The sequence below is a fragment of the Callithrix jacchus genome, chromosome X (assembly GCF_049354715.1).
Source record: "Callithrix jacchus isolate 240 chromosome X, calJac240_pri, whole genome shotgun sequence".
Lineage (NCBI taxonomy): Eukaryota > Metazoa > Chordata > Mammalia > Primates > Cebidae > Callithrix > Callithrix jacchus.
The window spans coordinates 39,141,831-39,158,458 of NC_133524.1; the positions used below are offsets into that span (position 1 = coordinate 39,141,831).

The window sequence follows — 16,628 nt, forward strand, 5'->3', positions numbered from 1 at the left end:
GAATCTTTTTGGGTTTTTTTTTTTTTTTTTTGAGACAAGATCTGGTTCTATTGCCCAGGCTTCCGCGCAGTGGCACAATCACTGCTCACCTCAACCTCAACCTCAACCTCCACAGGCTCAGGTGATACTTCTACCTCAGCCTCCTGAATAGCTAAAACCACACTTGGCTAATTTTAGTAAAGATGCAGTTTCATCCTGTTGCTTAGGCTGGTCTTGAACTCCTGGGCTCAAGAGATCTGCCCACCGTGGCCTCCCAAAATGCTAGGATTACAGGTGTCAGCCATTGTACCAGGCCCAAAAAGTGAGATTCTTAATGGAAAGAGATGCAAGGCTACCTGACACAAGGTATCTAAGAGTCAAACTCATAGAGGCTAGGAATAGAACACTGGTTGCCAGGAGCTCAGGGGAGGCGGGAAAGAGGAGTTGCCATCCAGTGGGCATGAAGTTTCAGTTACTCAAGATAAGTTTCAGAGATCTGCTGTACAATGGTTGTACCTATATATAAAAAAATACTGTATTATACACTTAAAAATCTATCATGAAGGTAGTTCTCGTGGTAAGTATTCCTACCACAATAAAAAAATGAACATTAAAAAAATTTCATTAGCCACCACAGAAAGCAGGAAACAGAACAGTGGACTCCGCACATACCTGTGAGAACCACACTATGCTCTCCACCACAAGCTACTTGGATCACCTTCTCAGGAATTTCAGGCACCAGCTGGGGTATTCTGTGATTGCTCAGGAGCTCATTGGGAAGACCTAACTTTCCATTTTCAGATTCCCCAAATATATACAGCTCACCATCTGCTATTGAAGGAAAAGTACAGTGATTAATAATGACATACATATGAACAAAAAGCTGGTCGTACCTTCAATAAAAAGTTTTGACAATGATAACTTAATACGTTTGACCTTTCTTGAGATATTTTTACTGTATGATAAGGAAATAAAGCTAGATTTTCCCCTTGATTATTTTAACCCAATAATTTTCATGAAAAATTCATGACTACCACTACTAATAAATCATTTTAGTGCTTTCACAAAACAGTGAAGAATACCTTGTGTTGTTTACTTACTTAAAGCTCCCATAAAAAACATGAATTTTGTCTTGTTCACTATTTTATCCCCAAAATCTAGCAGTGTCTAGAACAAGAGCTTAACATTTGTAGAATAAATAAATGAATAATTGCTTTATATGAAACTGGTTTTAGAAAACTCACTTAAGTGTGCAGTAAATATGTTTAGTAAATCCTTTTTTTTGAGACGGAGTTTCGCTGTTGTTACCCAGACTGGAGTGCAATGGCACAATCTCGGCTCACCGCAACCTCCGCCTCCTAGGTTCAAGCAAATCTCCTGCCTCAGCCTCCCAAGTAGCTGGGACTACAGGCGCGCACCACCATGCCCGGCTAATTTTTGTATTTTTAGTAGAGACGGGGTTTCACCATGTTGACCAGGACGGTCTCGATCTCTTGACCTCATGATCCACCCGCCTAGGCCTTCCAAAGTGCTGGGATTATAGGTGTGAGCCACCGCTCCCGGCCAAGTAAAACTTAAGATAGCAGATTTCACCATTCAGATGGCACTTCCTCCAAAAAGACTCTTATCAAGGAATTCATGCCACATAATCACTGCCCTGTCCATACTAACACTATTAATTTGCTTAATTACATTTATCACACTGTATTATGACTGTGAACTTCTTGAAAGCAAGAACTTTCTTATTCATTTCTATGTAATTAACTGAGTTCTATAAAGTAGAATTTTAAACCCTTGTGTAAGTATATGATTCAATATGGAGAATGACATACAACATGTCACCACTGGTATGAGGAAAGACACAACAGAGCAGATCTGCTTGCTTATTCTTTGCAAGTCTCTGAGAGAACCATGATTGATCCTTGCCCAACCCCTGGGAAGGCGGCCCCTGGAGTGTTCTTTATGTGAGTGATTAATGATTTTGTTATCTACACCAGAGCAATGAATTATGCCAGACTAGGTTTCTTAGGCTAAGGTTTCTAAGGCTGCTTGCACAAATATCAACATTGATGACATGCACCTGGCTTCATTACCAAGGGTCCTGAGTTTCCGCTGCTGTAGCGAGCTGCTAGCAGGAAGTGCCTGCATGACCAGCCCCTCTAAATCCACTGGAAGCACCAGAATGGGCTTCCCTGGGCAGAGACATTCCACACATGTCCCTGTAGTTCACTGCTAAGAAGAAAACATGCCCTCTGTGGTTTCCTAAAAGAAAGTACTAGAAAGCCCATGTTTGACTTTTCTGCACTCAATTGCAGATGCTTATCTTTTTCCCACTTTTTATTTTTGCTTTGTATCCTTTGTTGTAATAAATCTTATCCATAAGTATAACTTGCTATTGAAGATTATGAGTCCTTCTAGAAAATCACAGAACTTAGGGAAGGTGTGGGGCAGCCAATAAACAAGGTATGTACCTCTTAAAATATGGTCAAATACTGTAAACACAACTATATTGATTTTCTGAATTGATCTGCACAGCAAATGAAGTTATATGGACCAGTTTTCTATGAAATATTTAGCAAACACTGGCACAAAACTGGTGCCTAATAAGTTAGCACCCTTCCCCATTTTCCCATGCCTGTTGCCTCCCATAGGAAACTGGTTACTAAGTCCTAATGAGTCTCTCTCCATTTCTGTCTATAGATTCCTGATTCTCCTTATACCTTAACATGAATTTTCACCTGGATCAAGTTTTCCAAATGTCTTTCCTACCTCTAGTCTAACATACCCACACAAGATCAGATATATCTTCCAAAAACAAGGCTCTAAGTATGACACTTCCAAATTAAAACAAAAACACACACATGTATCAAGTATAAACTCTTCAGATTGTTACAAGAAACCTTCCATATTAGGTCCCCAGAATCCTAACCAGTCATATTTCTATCTATTTCACTTAGGTCTATTAATTTTTATAAAATCTGGATTCCTTAAACTATCTACCCGGGTCTGAGAGCTACCTTCCCTAGAATTCTGATCTTAAGCACACTGGCAAGTCTCTATTCTCCAGGCTCTGAAGACTGTTCCACAATCCCTGTCCCCAGGTACTATGACCCCAACTCATTTGCTTATATCCTCTACTATACTACACCTAATTCAGTGAATCATTGGTTCAAATGCTCAGACCCAACTATTAACATATCAAATGAAAAGACACAGAAATCAGGGATATACCTGAAAACTCCATAGATTTTACCTATAATATATGAAAACTGAGTATTTCATATAATTTATAATATGAACTTGAAATGAGAACATGAATTTAAAACATGAATGTGAGCATTTAAACATACTAGTAGGTTAAAAATCTGTAGGAAGTCTTAAACATGACTATCTTAGTAATAAGTTCTGTATTTTTATTAGGAAATAAACAGTTCTGTTTGAAGGTTCCTCAAAAAACTAAAAACAGAGCTACCACATGATCCAGCAATCCCACTGTTGGGCATATATCCAAAAGAAGGGAAACCAGTATATCAAAGATATATCTGTACTCCCATGTTTGTTGCAGCACTGTTCTCAAAAGCCAAGAACTGAAAGCAATCTAAGTGTTCATCAAATGATGAATGGATAAAGAAAATGTGGGGCCGGACATGGTAGCTCACACCTGTAATCCCAGCACTTTGGAAGGCCAAGGTGGGTGGATTACCAGAGGTCAGGAGTACAAGTCCAACCTGACCAACCTGGTGAAACCCCATCTCTACTAAAAGTATAAAAAAAATCACCTGGGCAGATGGCGGGCACCTGTAATACCAGCTGCTCAGGAGGCTGAGACAGGAGAATCGCTTGAACCTGGGATGCCCAGGTTGCAGTGAGCCAAGATCATGCCACTGCACTCCAGCCTGGGCAATAGAGCAAGACTGTCTCAAAAAAAAAAAAAAATGTAGTACTTAATGCACAATGGCGTACTATTCAGCCATTAAAAAGAATGAGATTCAGTCATTTGCAATGACATGGAAGGAACTAGAGGTCATTATGTTACATGAAATCAAACAGGGTGGTTAATGGGTCCAAAAATTAGAAAGAATAATACCTAGTATTAGTACAGCAGGATGGTTACAGTCAAAATAATTTAATTGTAGATTTTTAAATACCTAAAAGAGTATCATTGGATTGTTTGTAAAACAAAGGATAAATGTTTGAGAGGACAGATACCCCATTTTCCATGAGGTGAATATTAGCCATCACATGCCTGTATAAAAACATCATGCTGCTATCAATTCATTGGTAACTTTGGGGGGCACTGAAATGGGTCAGTTACCACTTTCTAACCCTGAATCTGTGGTACATGGAATAAACAGTAAATGTATAAAATGAATACTTAAAGATTTATCTAAGAGGGCCCATAAAACTATTTCTCCTACGTGTTTTTACTGTTAAAAAAATCCCATAATTAGATAGAAAGCCATAATCATACTTCCTCTATCATTACTAGTGTAGATACAGACTATAACAGCTAGAGTCCAACATTTCAAATATTTTAACTAAGATAGAAAAGGTTGCCAGTGGTTCTAGGAAAGGGACAAGTTGGGAATGCTGAGAAAGTCCCACCAAAGGAAACCATATGTCATGCTGAGCTCTCTATATTCACCTAAAAAGTGATCAGGTCAGAGAGAGTTTGAAATTATGAACTCTAATTATACAACTGGAGAAATACTGTGACCTAAAAAAGGCCAAAATCATTTCATTATATGGACAACCATGGCATTATCTCTAAAGAACCAGAGAATATGTTACATCATTTCATTATTAATTTAGTAATAACAGAGAAGTGGGACATAACATGATGAATTCAAAATGTGTCTTACTTGTTACAAAAGCTGAATGGTAATATCCACAAGAGATCCAGGAGACAGGTTTCCCAATGGTCACTTGATGAGGGACACAGGCATTAAGTATATTTGGTAAGCCAATTTGTCCTTCGGAATTGTCACCCCACATAAAAAGTCTTCCATCCTCTATAAAGAAAAATACAAGCGGGAAAAAGAGCTTTAAAAGATAGGCAGGCTCTCAAGCTATTATACTTCCAAAAGACCATTTATTTTTAATTCATAAAAATTATGTATCCTGATAATAAAGTACTACTAAGACATTTATACCAGCTAGCTACTTAACAGTCCAATTTGTATTGTGAAATGCTTCTATAATGATAAAGAACACTAAATAGGCTGATTGTAAATCACTTTAGTCACGGACATATTTTTATTTTGTTAGCAAAGACAGAATGCCCTTTCCTACAATCACCCTTTCCCATTCTAATGTCTAAACAGAAATGTTCTCCTCCTTCTAAGCAGTCTACCTGCAACTGAACTGAAAGACAGCACAGGTCACATTAGACATTTGCAGGTCAAAAAAGCCTGGAAGACCTTGCTCTTGAAAGCACTGTGGAAATGATATTTTAAAAAAGAACAAAATAAATGTATTTCACTATATTTTTTTCCTTATAATTTAAACCTGAAAACACAGAATCTAGTCTCAGAGAATGAGGATATAATAGCATAAACAGCATCTCAAAAATAGGTAACATATAATTTCTAATAAGGATTTTGATGTCAGAAAAAGCTAACCTAGGAAAAATATTTTAGAAAGGAATTATCAAGACTTATTTATTTATATATTTTAATTAATTTAATTTTTTAGTGTTTTAAGTGGTTTAATATTGCAAAACAAGTAACTGAAAATAAGAACTGAAAGAAGGATGTCAAATTGCTAACTTAATGTTTGACAAAATCTAAAGAACTGAGGTTCAGATACAACGCTGACTTTCCTGATAGAGTAACACTGGATGTTACACAGTCTCCTGCTTGAAACAAAGCAGTGAACCAGCAGCTTCAGTGAGATCAAGCTGATCTTGGTTCCAAATTTTAAAGAAATGTCTCATATGGGCTTTTGGTAGAGAGAGCAGAGAGGTACAATGACCATCACAAACCAAATCTTAACATACGCTGCAACAGATTTCTGCGGATGTTTCTGATAGCAACTTCAGTTAAAACTGTGAGTATAACTTTCAGAGCACACAATGAAAATAATATTTAAGAATACCTAAAGGAGTAGAGACACAGCATAGCTTAGGACTTATTTGCCAATTACTTTTTAAATGTATATGTACCTTCTAACTCAAAATAAGCAAAAATTGCAATATGTCAAGATTTAAAGTTATATTTTAAATGTTTTCTGAAAGGACGTAGATAGTCAATTAAAGAAAACCAAAGAGCAATGCTGTCTTCAGTTTACTGAGCTGGCGTATCTTGATCTATAGGAAAGGAATGTGTCCCAGATTGAAAAGGAAGTAAGTCTCACCAGTTAGGGCAGCTGAAGTATTAGATCCAGCAGAGAGCTGTTTAATCTTATGCTGGGATGTAAAAAAGCTAACTCGATGAAAAGTGGTTCTTTCTTCAGTGTCACCAAGCCCCAATTGTCCTTCATCATTTCCCCCAGTTGCATATACATTGCCTCCTTCTGCACATGAAAAAGAAGACATCAATAGACTATAGAGTCCCTCTTTTTACAAGACAGGTCAGTGTAGAGCAGTGATTTCCTCTATTAACAGTAAAGTTGAAAACTATCATTATCCTATTATTTGGTAGACAACTTCATTTCATTGTCAAAATAAAACACAACAAGCAAGGCCACATATTTTTGTGAGATTTTAGAAATCAATCTAGAATGTAACTAACAATTGAAATGAATAGAATGCATGAAACGTATTTCTTGCTAATATAGCACTTCATTAATTCAGAGTAAAAACAAAGAAAGTAACTTCCAAACTAGTTTAAAATGCAAATCTAACTATTTTAAAAGAGATATGTCCATTAATTTTAACTTCTGTACCCAGTAAAGCTAAGATATAATAGTATAAATAAGTAAAATGAGGGAAATCCAAGAATCTAATTAGAAACATGATAACTCTATGTTGTATTTATTTTAACTTTCTAGCTAAATAAGAGGGCACTATAGCACTCTGTTTAGGAGGCAAGACTCCAGAGCCAGACTGCTTGACTGCAAATTCTGGTCTGCCACTTACCAAAACTGTGGGACAGTGGGTAAGCCATAATCTCTGTGTGCCTCATTTTCCTCATTCTTAAAATGGTGATAATAATAGTACCTACTTCATAGAGTTGTTATGAAGATTGAATTAGTTGACATTTATAAAATTCCTAGAACAGCATTTGGCTCATTTAAAGTATGTAAAAATGTTTGTTAGTTACTCTCTTAATTAAATAAAAAGTACATCATGCCTACATTATAAATATTACCAGTAAGCTGTAAATTAATGAAGATTTTTAACACACATATTAAATTAGTTATCTATGTCTTAAATATATACATGAAGTTAAAGCATTGCTAAATTATGGGGCAAAATCAGCGTGAATCAGTAAAAATTTTAAAGTTATTGTTATATTTTATTTCATTGTTTTAGGAAAAGAGGAAACCTAATTGGGGAAACAAGACTAGCTTTCAAATGGAAAATACTACAAGGTCACATGAAATTGGAGTGCACAATTTAACACATATGGAGCAAACCAGAGTTGGTGAGAAGCTGAAGTAATTCGAACAAATAAATGAACACAAAGTTGAACAGCCACAAAATGTTCCATGGAAGAAGTAAGTTAACAGGATCTCAAAAAATAATCTGAAAAGGCTAAGAGAAAGAGAAAAGACACTTCAGAAAGAATAAAGTATGGAGTGGTGAAGAGGAGCTGAGGCAGTGAGAACATCCTGAAGACAGAATAAGCTGGGGGGCAGGGGGAAGGAGGTAGGAAGTACTGCTCAGTGGTCAGGTCCTGGAGGTCTAATTGTTCCAACAGCATTTGCTGAAGATACTACCCTTTCTCTATTTAATTTCCTTGGCATCTCTGCCAAAAATCAAATGGGCATATACATATGGGTCTACTTGTAGACTCTATTGTGTTCCATTAATCTTTGTCTATCTTTCTGCCAATACCACACTGTCTTGATTACAGTAGCTTTACTGTGGGTCTTGAAATCAGGTAATGCCAGTCCCCTAATTGTGTTATTTTTCAAAATTGTTTTGGCTCTTCTATGTCATTTGCTTTTCCGTATAAATTTTAGAAGCACTTTGTTAATTTCTACAAACACACATACATACACAAAAGCTGGTATGGATTTTGATGGGAATTGTGCTCATTCACATCAACAGCCTTGTGGGTGCCTTCTACTCACCCTTAGTAAGGAAGAGAGAAGAGCAAGAACAGGAACAACCAGTCCTTAAGGTGGACACACAGGTTAGGTCACGCTGTCCCATGATATAATCCAAGACAAGAAGCTTTTTCTTCAGCCACTTGACATTTACATGTATATTTGCAAAGGCCAATGTGTACTAGCCACTGACATTTTTAAAAATCTCTAATTTTACTATTGCCAAAGTACAATCTCTATCAATTTTACAAAGCCACATTACTGGAATGAGACCTCAGTTCTCAAAGTCAGGCAGGAAATCATAGAGGTTGAGCACTATACCTGTTGACACCAGGGTGTGGTTCCTTCCACAGGCAGCTAACTTCACTTTTTCAGGTTTTAGAGCTAAAAAAATTTTTAAAATGGGACAATTATTTTGTAGCAATGAAAATGAACAATATTCCAGGACAAATGGTAACCAAGTGATGGAACTGAGATTTAACTGCAGGCTTGTCTGATTCCAAAGTCAATGTTCCTAACTAGTAAACCAGAGGTTTTCAGAACTGGTTATGTGTCATCATAACCAGTGGAGCTCTGAATACAATACAGATATCTTAGCCCCATCCCTAGAGAATCTGAGTCAATGGGTCTAAAGTAGGGGCTGACATCTATATACATGTATTTTAAACTTCACATGTAGGTGGGGTGTGGTGGCTCACACCTGTAATCCCAGCACTTTGGGAGTCCGAAATGGGTGCTTGAGCTCAGGAGTTCTAGACCAGCCTGGGCAACATGGTGAAACCCTGTCTCTACAAAAAATACAAAAATTACCTGAGAGTGGTGGTGCGTGCCTGTAGTTTCAGCTATTCAGGGAGGGGTTGCTGAGGAACTTAGGAGGTCGAGGCTGCAGTAAGCAGAGATCACGCCACTGCATTCCAGCCTGGGTGACAGAGCGAGACCCTGTCTCAAAAAATTAAAAAAAAAAAAAAAAAAACTCTACAGGTAATTAATATGTGCTGAGACCCACTGTATTGTACTATGTTGCCTACTCACCAACCTGATCCATGACCTAACCTGCCATCACCATTATCAAGCTCACCTTCTACCACATATCACAGTCAATGAAAAACTGTAAGACCAATATTCACAAGCATACACCTATGAATGAAAGTTGTTCATTCATTCGTCTACATCTTCAAAAAACATTTAAAGAACATCTCCTAAGTGCTTCACATACGGGCTGCAAAAAGATGACTAAGATAGAATCCCTGGTCTCAAGAATCCCATAGTCTAGACAATCCTGTTACCTTGTGTATTAGATAAGATACTTGAGAATAAGGGTCATGGTCTCTGTGAATATCCCCAAGTGCTTAGACTGTGCTCAATAAATACTTTTTGAACACATGGAATACTTTAAAAGTTCCATAAAAATTCCCAAAAACAGCATCAATATAAGCTACACTGAAATTTTCAGCTGACATCAAAATTTAGCCAGAAGATAAAAAAAATACTGCTCTTACTACATCTCAAGGAATCTCCATCACCCTTTCAAGTTTAGCTGATATTCACAGGTTATACCCAAACAGAGGTTTTGCATATAAGCTCCTGAAAGCTTTGTAAGGGTATTATATATCTAATAATTTCTGGAACGCTGCTGATTTCAAATATTTTGTCCTGTTGTTCTTTTACTCTAGTACTAATCAATCCCTAGTCTCAATGTTCTGTTTACTTCATCTAGTCACTATATAAAGCAGGATAAGTATGTTTAATAGAAATAGCAACTAAATAGAAACATAATGTCCACAACTCTACTAAATGAGACAATCTCAAAATTCTAACATATGATGCTGTTTGTTCTCTGTACACACAATAATAGGAATATTTAAGTAGTTTTACAAACAAGGAAAAAAGGGGGGCCGGGGGAATGTTCAAATGCAATACTGTAAAATTATTACTTCCTTTGTGGGCTCTGGGTAAAATCAATCAGATTTTTAGACCCTAACATATGAAAGCAGTTCCAAATATCATATAAAAGATAAGTTAAATGCTAATAACATTCAAGCAAATGTCAGAAAATAAAGAACTAAAGGCTTTATTATGCATGACAATAAACTACACGGTCAACATAAAAATACTTTACAGAGTTTGTTAAGTATTTAAAGTGAAAAGATGAAAAGATCCCAAACCTTTGACGCATGTTGGCTTGCTGACGGCTGACTTTGATCCTAATCCTAACTGACCCCAGTTGTTACTGCCAAACACATAAAGTTTATTATTTCCTGGTGGGAGGGAAAAAGAAATAATCGATTGAGGCATTTTTCACATAATGTAAGATGAGGTCATCACAAAGCAATAAAAAGCTATACTTTAAAAATGTCACTGCTTTTCTGTGTTGAAACAAGTTACCTTGTTCATCTATGTATAACCAGATTCTATTAGGTGGAATAGAGTTTCTAAAATTATGTAATAACCGTTTCTTTGTTTTGTTTTGTTTTTTTGAGAGAGAGTCTCACTCTGTTGCCCAGACTGGAATGCAGTGGCACGATCTTGGCTCACTGCAACCACCACCTCCCGGGTTCCAGCAATTCTCCTGCCTCAGCCTCCCAAGTATCTGCGACTATAGCCACATGCCACCACATCCAGCTAATTTGTGTGTGTGTGTGTGTGTGTGTGTGTGTGTATATATTTTTTAATTGCATTTTAGGTTCTGGGGTACATGTGAAGAACATGCAGAATTGTTGCATAGGTACACACATGGCAATGTGATTTGCTGCCTTCATCCCCATCGCCTATATCTGGCATTTCTCCCCATGTTATCCTTCCCCAACTCCCTACCCGCTACTGTCCCTCCCCTAGTCCCCCACCACAGACCTCAGTGTGTGATGCTCCCCTCCCTGTGTCCCTGTGTTCTCATTAATCAACACTCGTCTATGAGGGAGAACATGCAGTGCTTGATTCTCTGGTTCCTGTGTCAGTTTGCTGAGAATGATGGTTTCCAGGTTCATCCATGTCCCTACAAAGGACACGAACTCCACAGAATACTATGCAGCCATAATTTTTGTACTTTTTTTTTTAGCAGAGACCAGGTTTCACCATATTGGTCAGGCTGGTCTCAAACTCCTGACCTTGTGATCCGCCTACCTCGGCCTCCCAGAGTGCTGGGATTACAGGCCAGTTTTTTAAGAAAATTGTATTTAAATAGATTAATTCCAAGAAAAGTGCGTATACAGAAAATCATAGTTAAATATAATAAGGAAACTTAAAATTTAAAATACCTCTTGATGACTTATTTTGTGAAGAATTCTCTGGCAAAGTTAAAAACAACACCCTTGATACATTTTCAATATGTTTAAAACACAGCAGCACAGCTGTAACATAATATTTAATTTTTTTTTTTTTTTTGAGACGGAGTTTCGCTGTTGTTACCCAGACTGGAGTGCAATGGCACGATCTCGGCTCACCGCAACCTCCACCTTCTGGGTTCAAGCAATTCTCCTGCCTCAGCCTCCCGAGTAGCTGGGACTACAGGCGCGCACCACCATTCCCAGCTAATTTTTGTATTTTTAGTAGAGATGGGGTTTCACCTTGTTGACCAGGATGGTCTCGATCTCTTGACCTCGTGATCCACCCGCCTTGGCCTCCCAAAGTGCTGGGATTACAGGCGTGAGCCACTGCGCCCGGCTAATATTTAGAATTTTCTAAGTATTACTGTACTCATTCAGGATAGTTATACTAACCTGTAACAACAGCACTATGTTCATCTCCACATGAAAGATGTACAGCAACATCATTTTTAAACCAGAATTTACCAGGAATATTTTCAGCAATTTTACTTTTCCCAAATATAAACACAGCACCCGAATCTGCAAATATAAGATGGTCTGTATTTTATAACTTTTAGTATGTTGCCTATTATTAAAATACCTGTTCAGCAATTTATCCACACAAACCCCTTGTTTCATGACAGCTTTGCCCCAATGCTGGCAAGATTTAAGCCTTCCTTCTTCCACCTTAATTCAGTCTCTCTTATTCCTCAGACTCCATTCTAGTTTGACCTATAAAATCTGCTAAATTGAACACGTATTACTCACATGCATGCATAAAGAAAGAAATACACTATCACAGGAAGGCAGTCTTCTATTACTAATAATAGTTCTGCTGTCACCAAGTAGATGCCTGTTCCCTGGAATGAAATGGTATAATTTGTGCCGTTCTTGTTCTGGTTAACATCTCATGGTCTGGCCTCAAACTGAGAGCTTTTCTCCAAACACAGAAATAGGACAGTATTGAGTTTCCTCATTAGCATCATCAGGATATCCATGGGGAGGGTCTCTATCAGTCAATTTGGATTTTCTTTGATCCAGTTTTTCTAAGAAACCTCCAGTGTTCTCATGCAAGGGAAACAATGTTAGCCCAAATGGTGAACTCTTTCTATTTTTGTTGAGACAGGGTCTCACTCTCTCACCCAGGTTGAAGCGCAGTGGCTAACTGCAGTCCCCACCTACTGGCCCCAAGCAATCCTCCCACCTCAGCCTCCTGAGTAGCTGGGACTTATAGGTATGTGCCACCATGTCCAGCTAAATTTTGTATTTTTTGCACAGGCGGGGTTTTACCATGTTGCCCAGGCTGGTCTCAAACTCCTGGGCTCAAGCAGTATACCTGCCTCAGTCTCCCAAAGTGCTAGGATTACAGTCGTAAGCCATGACACCTGGCCAAAATGGTGAACTCCTAATTTCTCTATTGGTAATCCCAATGAATACCCATAAAATCAGAGACAGCACAGAGAGAAATAAATTACTCCACCACTACCTCTTTCATTTGAACTAAGGGAAAGCAACTAGAAAAAAAAATAGGCTTTAAAGGCAATTAGGTATTCAAAAGTTGTTGTAAGGATTAAATAAGATGACATGTACAAAGAACTTAGCCCAGAGCCTAGCATCCTCAAAGTGTAAGCTCACAGCTGCCTCTGTAAATTCTTCCTCTACCATAAGAGTTGGAAATGATCACTGGCTTCTCTGAACTATGATCTGCAGAATTTAAACACAGCAGCACATCTGTGTAACAGTTTGATTAGAGAGACTGCTAGGTAGCATAATATGTAAGATGAAGTCATCACAAAGCAATAAAAAGCTATACTTTACCAGGTGGGTGGATCATTTGAGGTCAGGAGCTTGAGACCAGCCTGGCCAACATGGTGAAACCCCATTTCTACTAAAAATACAAAAATCAGCCGACCGTGGTGGTGAGCGCCTGTAATCCCAGCTACTCAGGAGGCTGAGGCAGGAGAATCGCATGATCCCAGGAGGTGGAGGTTGCAGTGAACCAAGATCGGGTGTTGCACTCCAGCCTGGGCAACAGAGTGAGACTTTGTCTCAAAAAAAAAAAAAAAAAAAAAAAAAAACCTCACTGCTTTTCTGTATTGAAACACAGAAAGAGTTCACCATTTGGGGTAACAATGCTGTTACCATTACCATCTCTCTAATCAATTGGGGTAACAATGTTACCCCATATGCCTAGCCCAAAGTAGTCCTTCTGTGTTCTACTTTTCACACAGAAAAGGTCCCCCTTACACACATGTATATTCATTAACTGTTGAATGTTACATTTACTGATTCATCATAATGGTGAGTAGGTAGGTAGTCGAATATAACTCTCAACACAGTTAATATAAAAGACAGGTTACCCAAGTCATCAACAAAGGAGCACTTCAGCTTTTCCTGATTTCTGTGGAGAATTCAGAATGTTTAGGGATCCAGAATAAAATTAAAAGATTCGGCTGGGTGCGGTGGCTCACGCCTGGAATCCCAGCACTTTGGGAGGCCGAGGCAGGTGGATCACGAGGTCAAGAGATCGAGACCATCCTGGTCAACAAGGTGAAACCCCGTCTCTACTAAAAATACAAAAAAAAAAAAAAAAAATTAGCTGGGCACGGTGGCGCGTGCCTGTCATCCCAGCTACTCAGGAGGCTGAGGCAGGAGAATTGCCTGAACCCAGGAGGCGGAGGTTGCGGTGAGCCGAGATCGTGCCATTGCACTCAAGCCTGGGTAACAAGAGCGAAACTCCGTCTCAAAAAAAAAAAAAAAAAAAAAAAAATTAAAAGATCCTCTCAATACAGCTACTCAGGAAGTTTCTAATTCTCATCTTACTCATGCACTAAAGTTAGTTATAGAGATGTCTTTTTCTCTTTCCAGAAACAGTACATAAGAAAGGACGGTTTATCTTGATCTGCCAAACAATATCACAAAATGCCATGGCCCTAGGAGACTGAAGAGGAGTACCCCTGGATGTTGAGATTTAACAGTCTTACCTCAAGTCATTACCTGATCTGAGTAGTATTCACAAACTGTTGTGGTACAGCATCATTTTCAAGAGAGACTAAAAAACCCTACCAGTTCCCAATAACCATTTAAACACACACATAAACCAAATAGCAAGTCAGATCCAGCTTCTGCGAAAATCCCAACGAGGACGATCACATATAAACTAATTCGTACCAGAAAAGAAAACATAGCAAATATAAGTAAGTGTTAACAATAAATATTAATATGCAAGAGACTAGCCACTGTGGACAACATTTGAGAACCACTGTGAGGCACCTCAGTTCCAACTAATAATTGAGTTGGGAGACCAGGATCTAGAAGAGAATCTGGGTTTCCCCAGAATAAATTATTTTAACATTTTAACTGTTTTGTCCTTGCTTCCCTGATACCCTCACCCCAAGTCAAGTTTTGGTGGCTCTGCTCTGGCCCTGTGACATCTACTGTCAATTTGCATGGTCATTTTGTTTACTTTCCTGTATGTCGCACTAAATTGTGAACTGCAGGAGAATTGAGAACTTCCAGGAGCGTGGAAGAAAATATACATATTTCAGTAAAGGTATGATTCTGCTCAAACCCAGTGGTTTTTCAAAATGTTGGTCATGACCTATTGGTGGGTAAGAAAAATCAATTCAGAGGTTCACGATCAGCATTTTTAAAGAAATGCATTATCGAAAAGCTGTGTGTGGAATCTAAGTGCTTAAAACAAGGCCTGCTTCACGAGACATCTATTTCTGCTACAAGTATGTATGCGTTATGGGGTCACAATGACAAAAGTATTTCTAACTATGGAGCTCGGGGGAAAAAAAGTCTAAGAAACACTCGCTAAAAGGTCCCTATTCTCCCTCTTTGTCCAGTTCATTTCCAGCATCCCCTTTTACCCCACAACGCTGATCAATCACTCTTTACCACATTCAATACATAACTGGGTGCTCAGGATCTCCAAAGTGCACACGTCTGGAGTCTGCACTTTGGGGAGTTTACAGGGTGGTAAAAAGTGTCCCGGCCTTCAAAAGCAGAAGACAGACAGGCACCCCCTTTCCTGTTGTCCCCCATCCGGCCACTCCTCTGACCTCAGTCATTCGTGGGAGCGCAATCAGAGATCCCGCCCCAGTCGGGCCACCCAGCCTCAGGCCTGTCCCGACCGGGCTGGTCCAGAGGCGGGGCCTGGCCGCCGGCCTGCCCACGGAACCTCCCTCCCGGCCTTCCGCCACCGGCGCGGGGGCGACTCACTGGGCATCAGCTCCCCAGGCTCCCTCATGCCAAAAGTGGTACAGGCAGTCGAGGACTGCTTGGTCCGGGTTAAGGCCGCCACTATGCCCCGACGCGGGCCGCAGAAACGGCCCCGTTGCTCATGGCGAAACTCCGGACTTCCGCGTTCCCGGAAGTCAACAAACAGCCGCTAGGGGCAACGGGGGCGGGGCTTTGGAATGCAAGTCCGGGCAGGCGCCGCGGGGGAGGGGAACGGAAGCCGGGCGGCTAGTAAGGGGCAGGCTCAGGAACACCGGGCGGGGCGGTAGAGACCACGCGCCCTCTGGCGGTCTGGAGCAGAGAGGCGGCCACACCGCTCAGTGATGCCCTGGAGTCCGCGCCTTTGGGCCGTTGGAGGTCCAGGCGCCGAAGGGACCCTGCCCATGAGCGGCAAACGTCACAAATTTCATACTCTGTGACATAAGCAAACATCGACGCACAGTTATGATACTACTTGTAATAATGACCAGCTGGAACATTAAAGCAGCTAGGCACTCTGTTAAACAAATTCCCAGCATCTAAACCAAGGTCTGGCCTATACTGAACGCTCATTACATATTTATTGAATAAATGAGTACAATTACAACCCTGCAAGGTGATTAATGTTACCCCTGTTTAAGGATGTGGAGATTATACAATAAGAGAGCTGGAGTCTAGTGCAGCTAGTCCAGCCTGTAGTCCACAGAAAGTAAAAGCTGAGCTGTATATATATGGTCCACTACTCACAGAACATGCACAAAGGGGTTCACCAATAGCCCAACGTCATTGTTCTAGAATTTGCTCAGTGATGTTATATGATGCAAGATTTCCCGTGCATCAACTTTTGGCTATCATGAAATAAAGAAGCTAAAAGCCGTCTTCCAGGATGAGCAGATTTATGTGCATTTG

General features: G+C 39.6%; 1 protein-coding gene across 10 annotated transcripts in view; it reads right to left on the reverse strand.

The window, feature by feature from the left end:
• The window catches only part of RPGR (retinitis pigmentosa GTPase regulator), a 72,866-nt gene extending 57,000 nt beyond the window's left edge, over window positions 1-15,866 (reverse strand). For 3 of the 10 annotated variants that reach the window (XM_078362749.1, XM_078362745.1, XM_078362740.1), the window contains exons 1-7: window positions 15,723-15,866; window positions 11,910-12,035; window positions 10,359-10,451; window positions 8,515-8,577; window positions 6,334-6,492; window positions 4,842-4,991; window positions 652-807 (exon numbers count right to left, since the gene is read on the reverse strand). In XM_078362749.1, coding sequence (XP_078218875.1) covers window positions 652-807; window positions 4,842-4,991; window positions 6,334-6,492; window positions 8,515-8,577; window positions 10,359-10,451; window positions 11,910-12,035; window positions 15,723-15,750 — 775 coding nt within the window. In that variant the 5' untranslated portion in view covers window positions 15,751-15,866. Of the gene's footprint in view, window positions 1-651; window positions 811-4,841; window positions 4,992-6,333; window positions 6,493-8,514; window positions 8,578-10,358; window positions 10,452-11,909; window positions 12,036-15,722 lie in introns of all 10 variants that reach the window. The other 7 variants (XM_078362748.1, XM_078362743.1, XM_078362739.1 and 4 more) reach the window with 4 other exon arrangements.
• Between the last annotated feature and the right edge of the window lie 762 nt (window positions 15,867-16,628).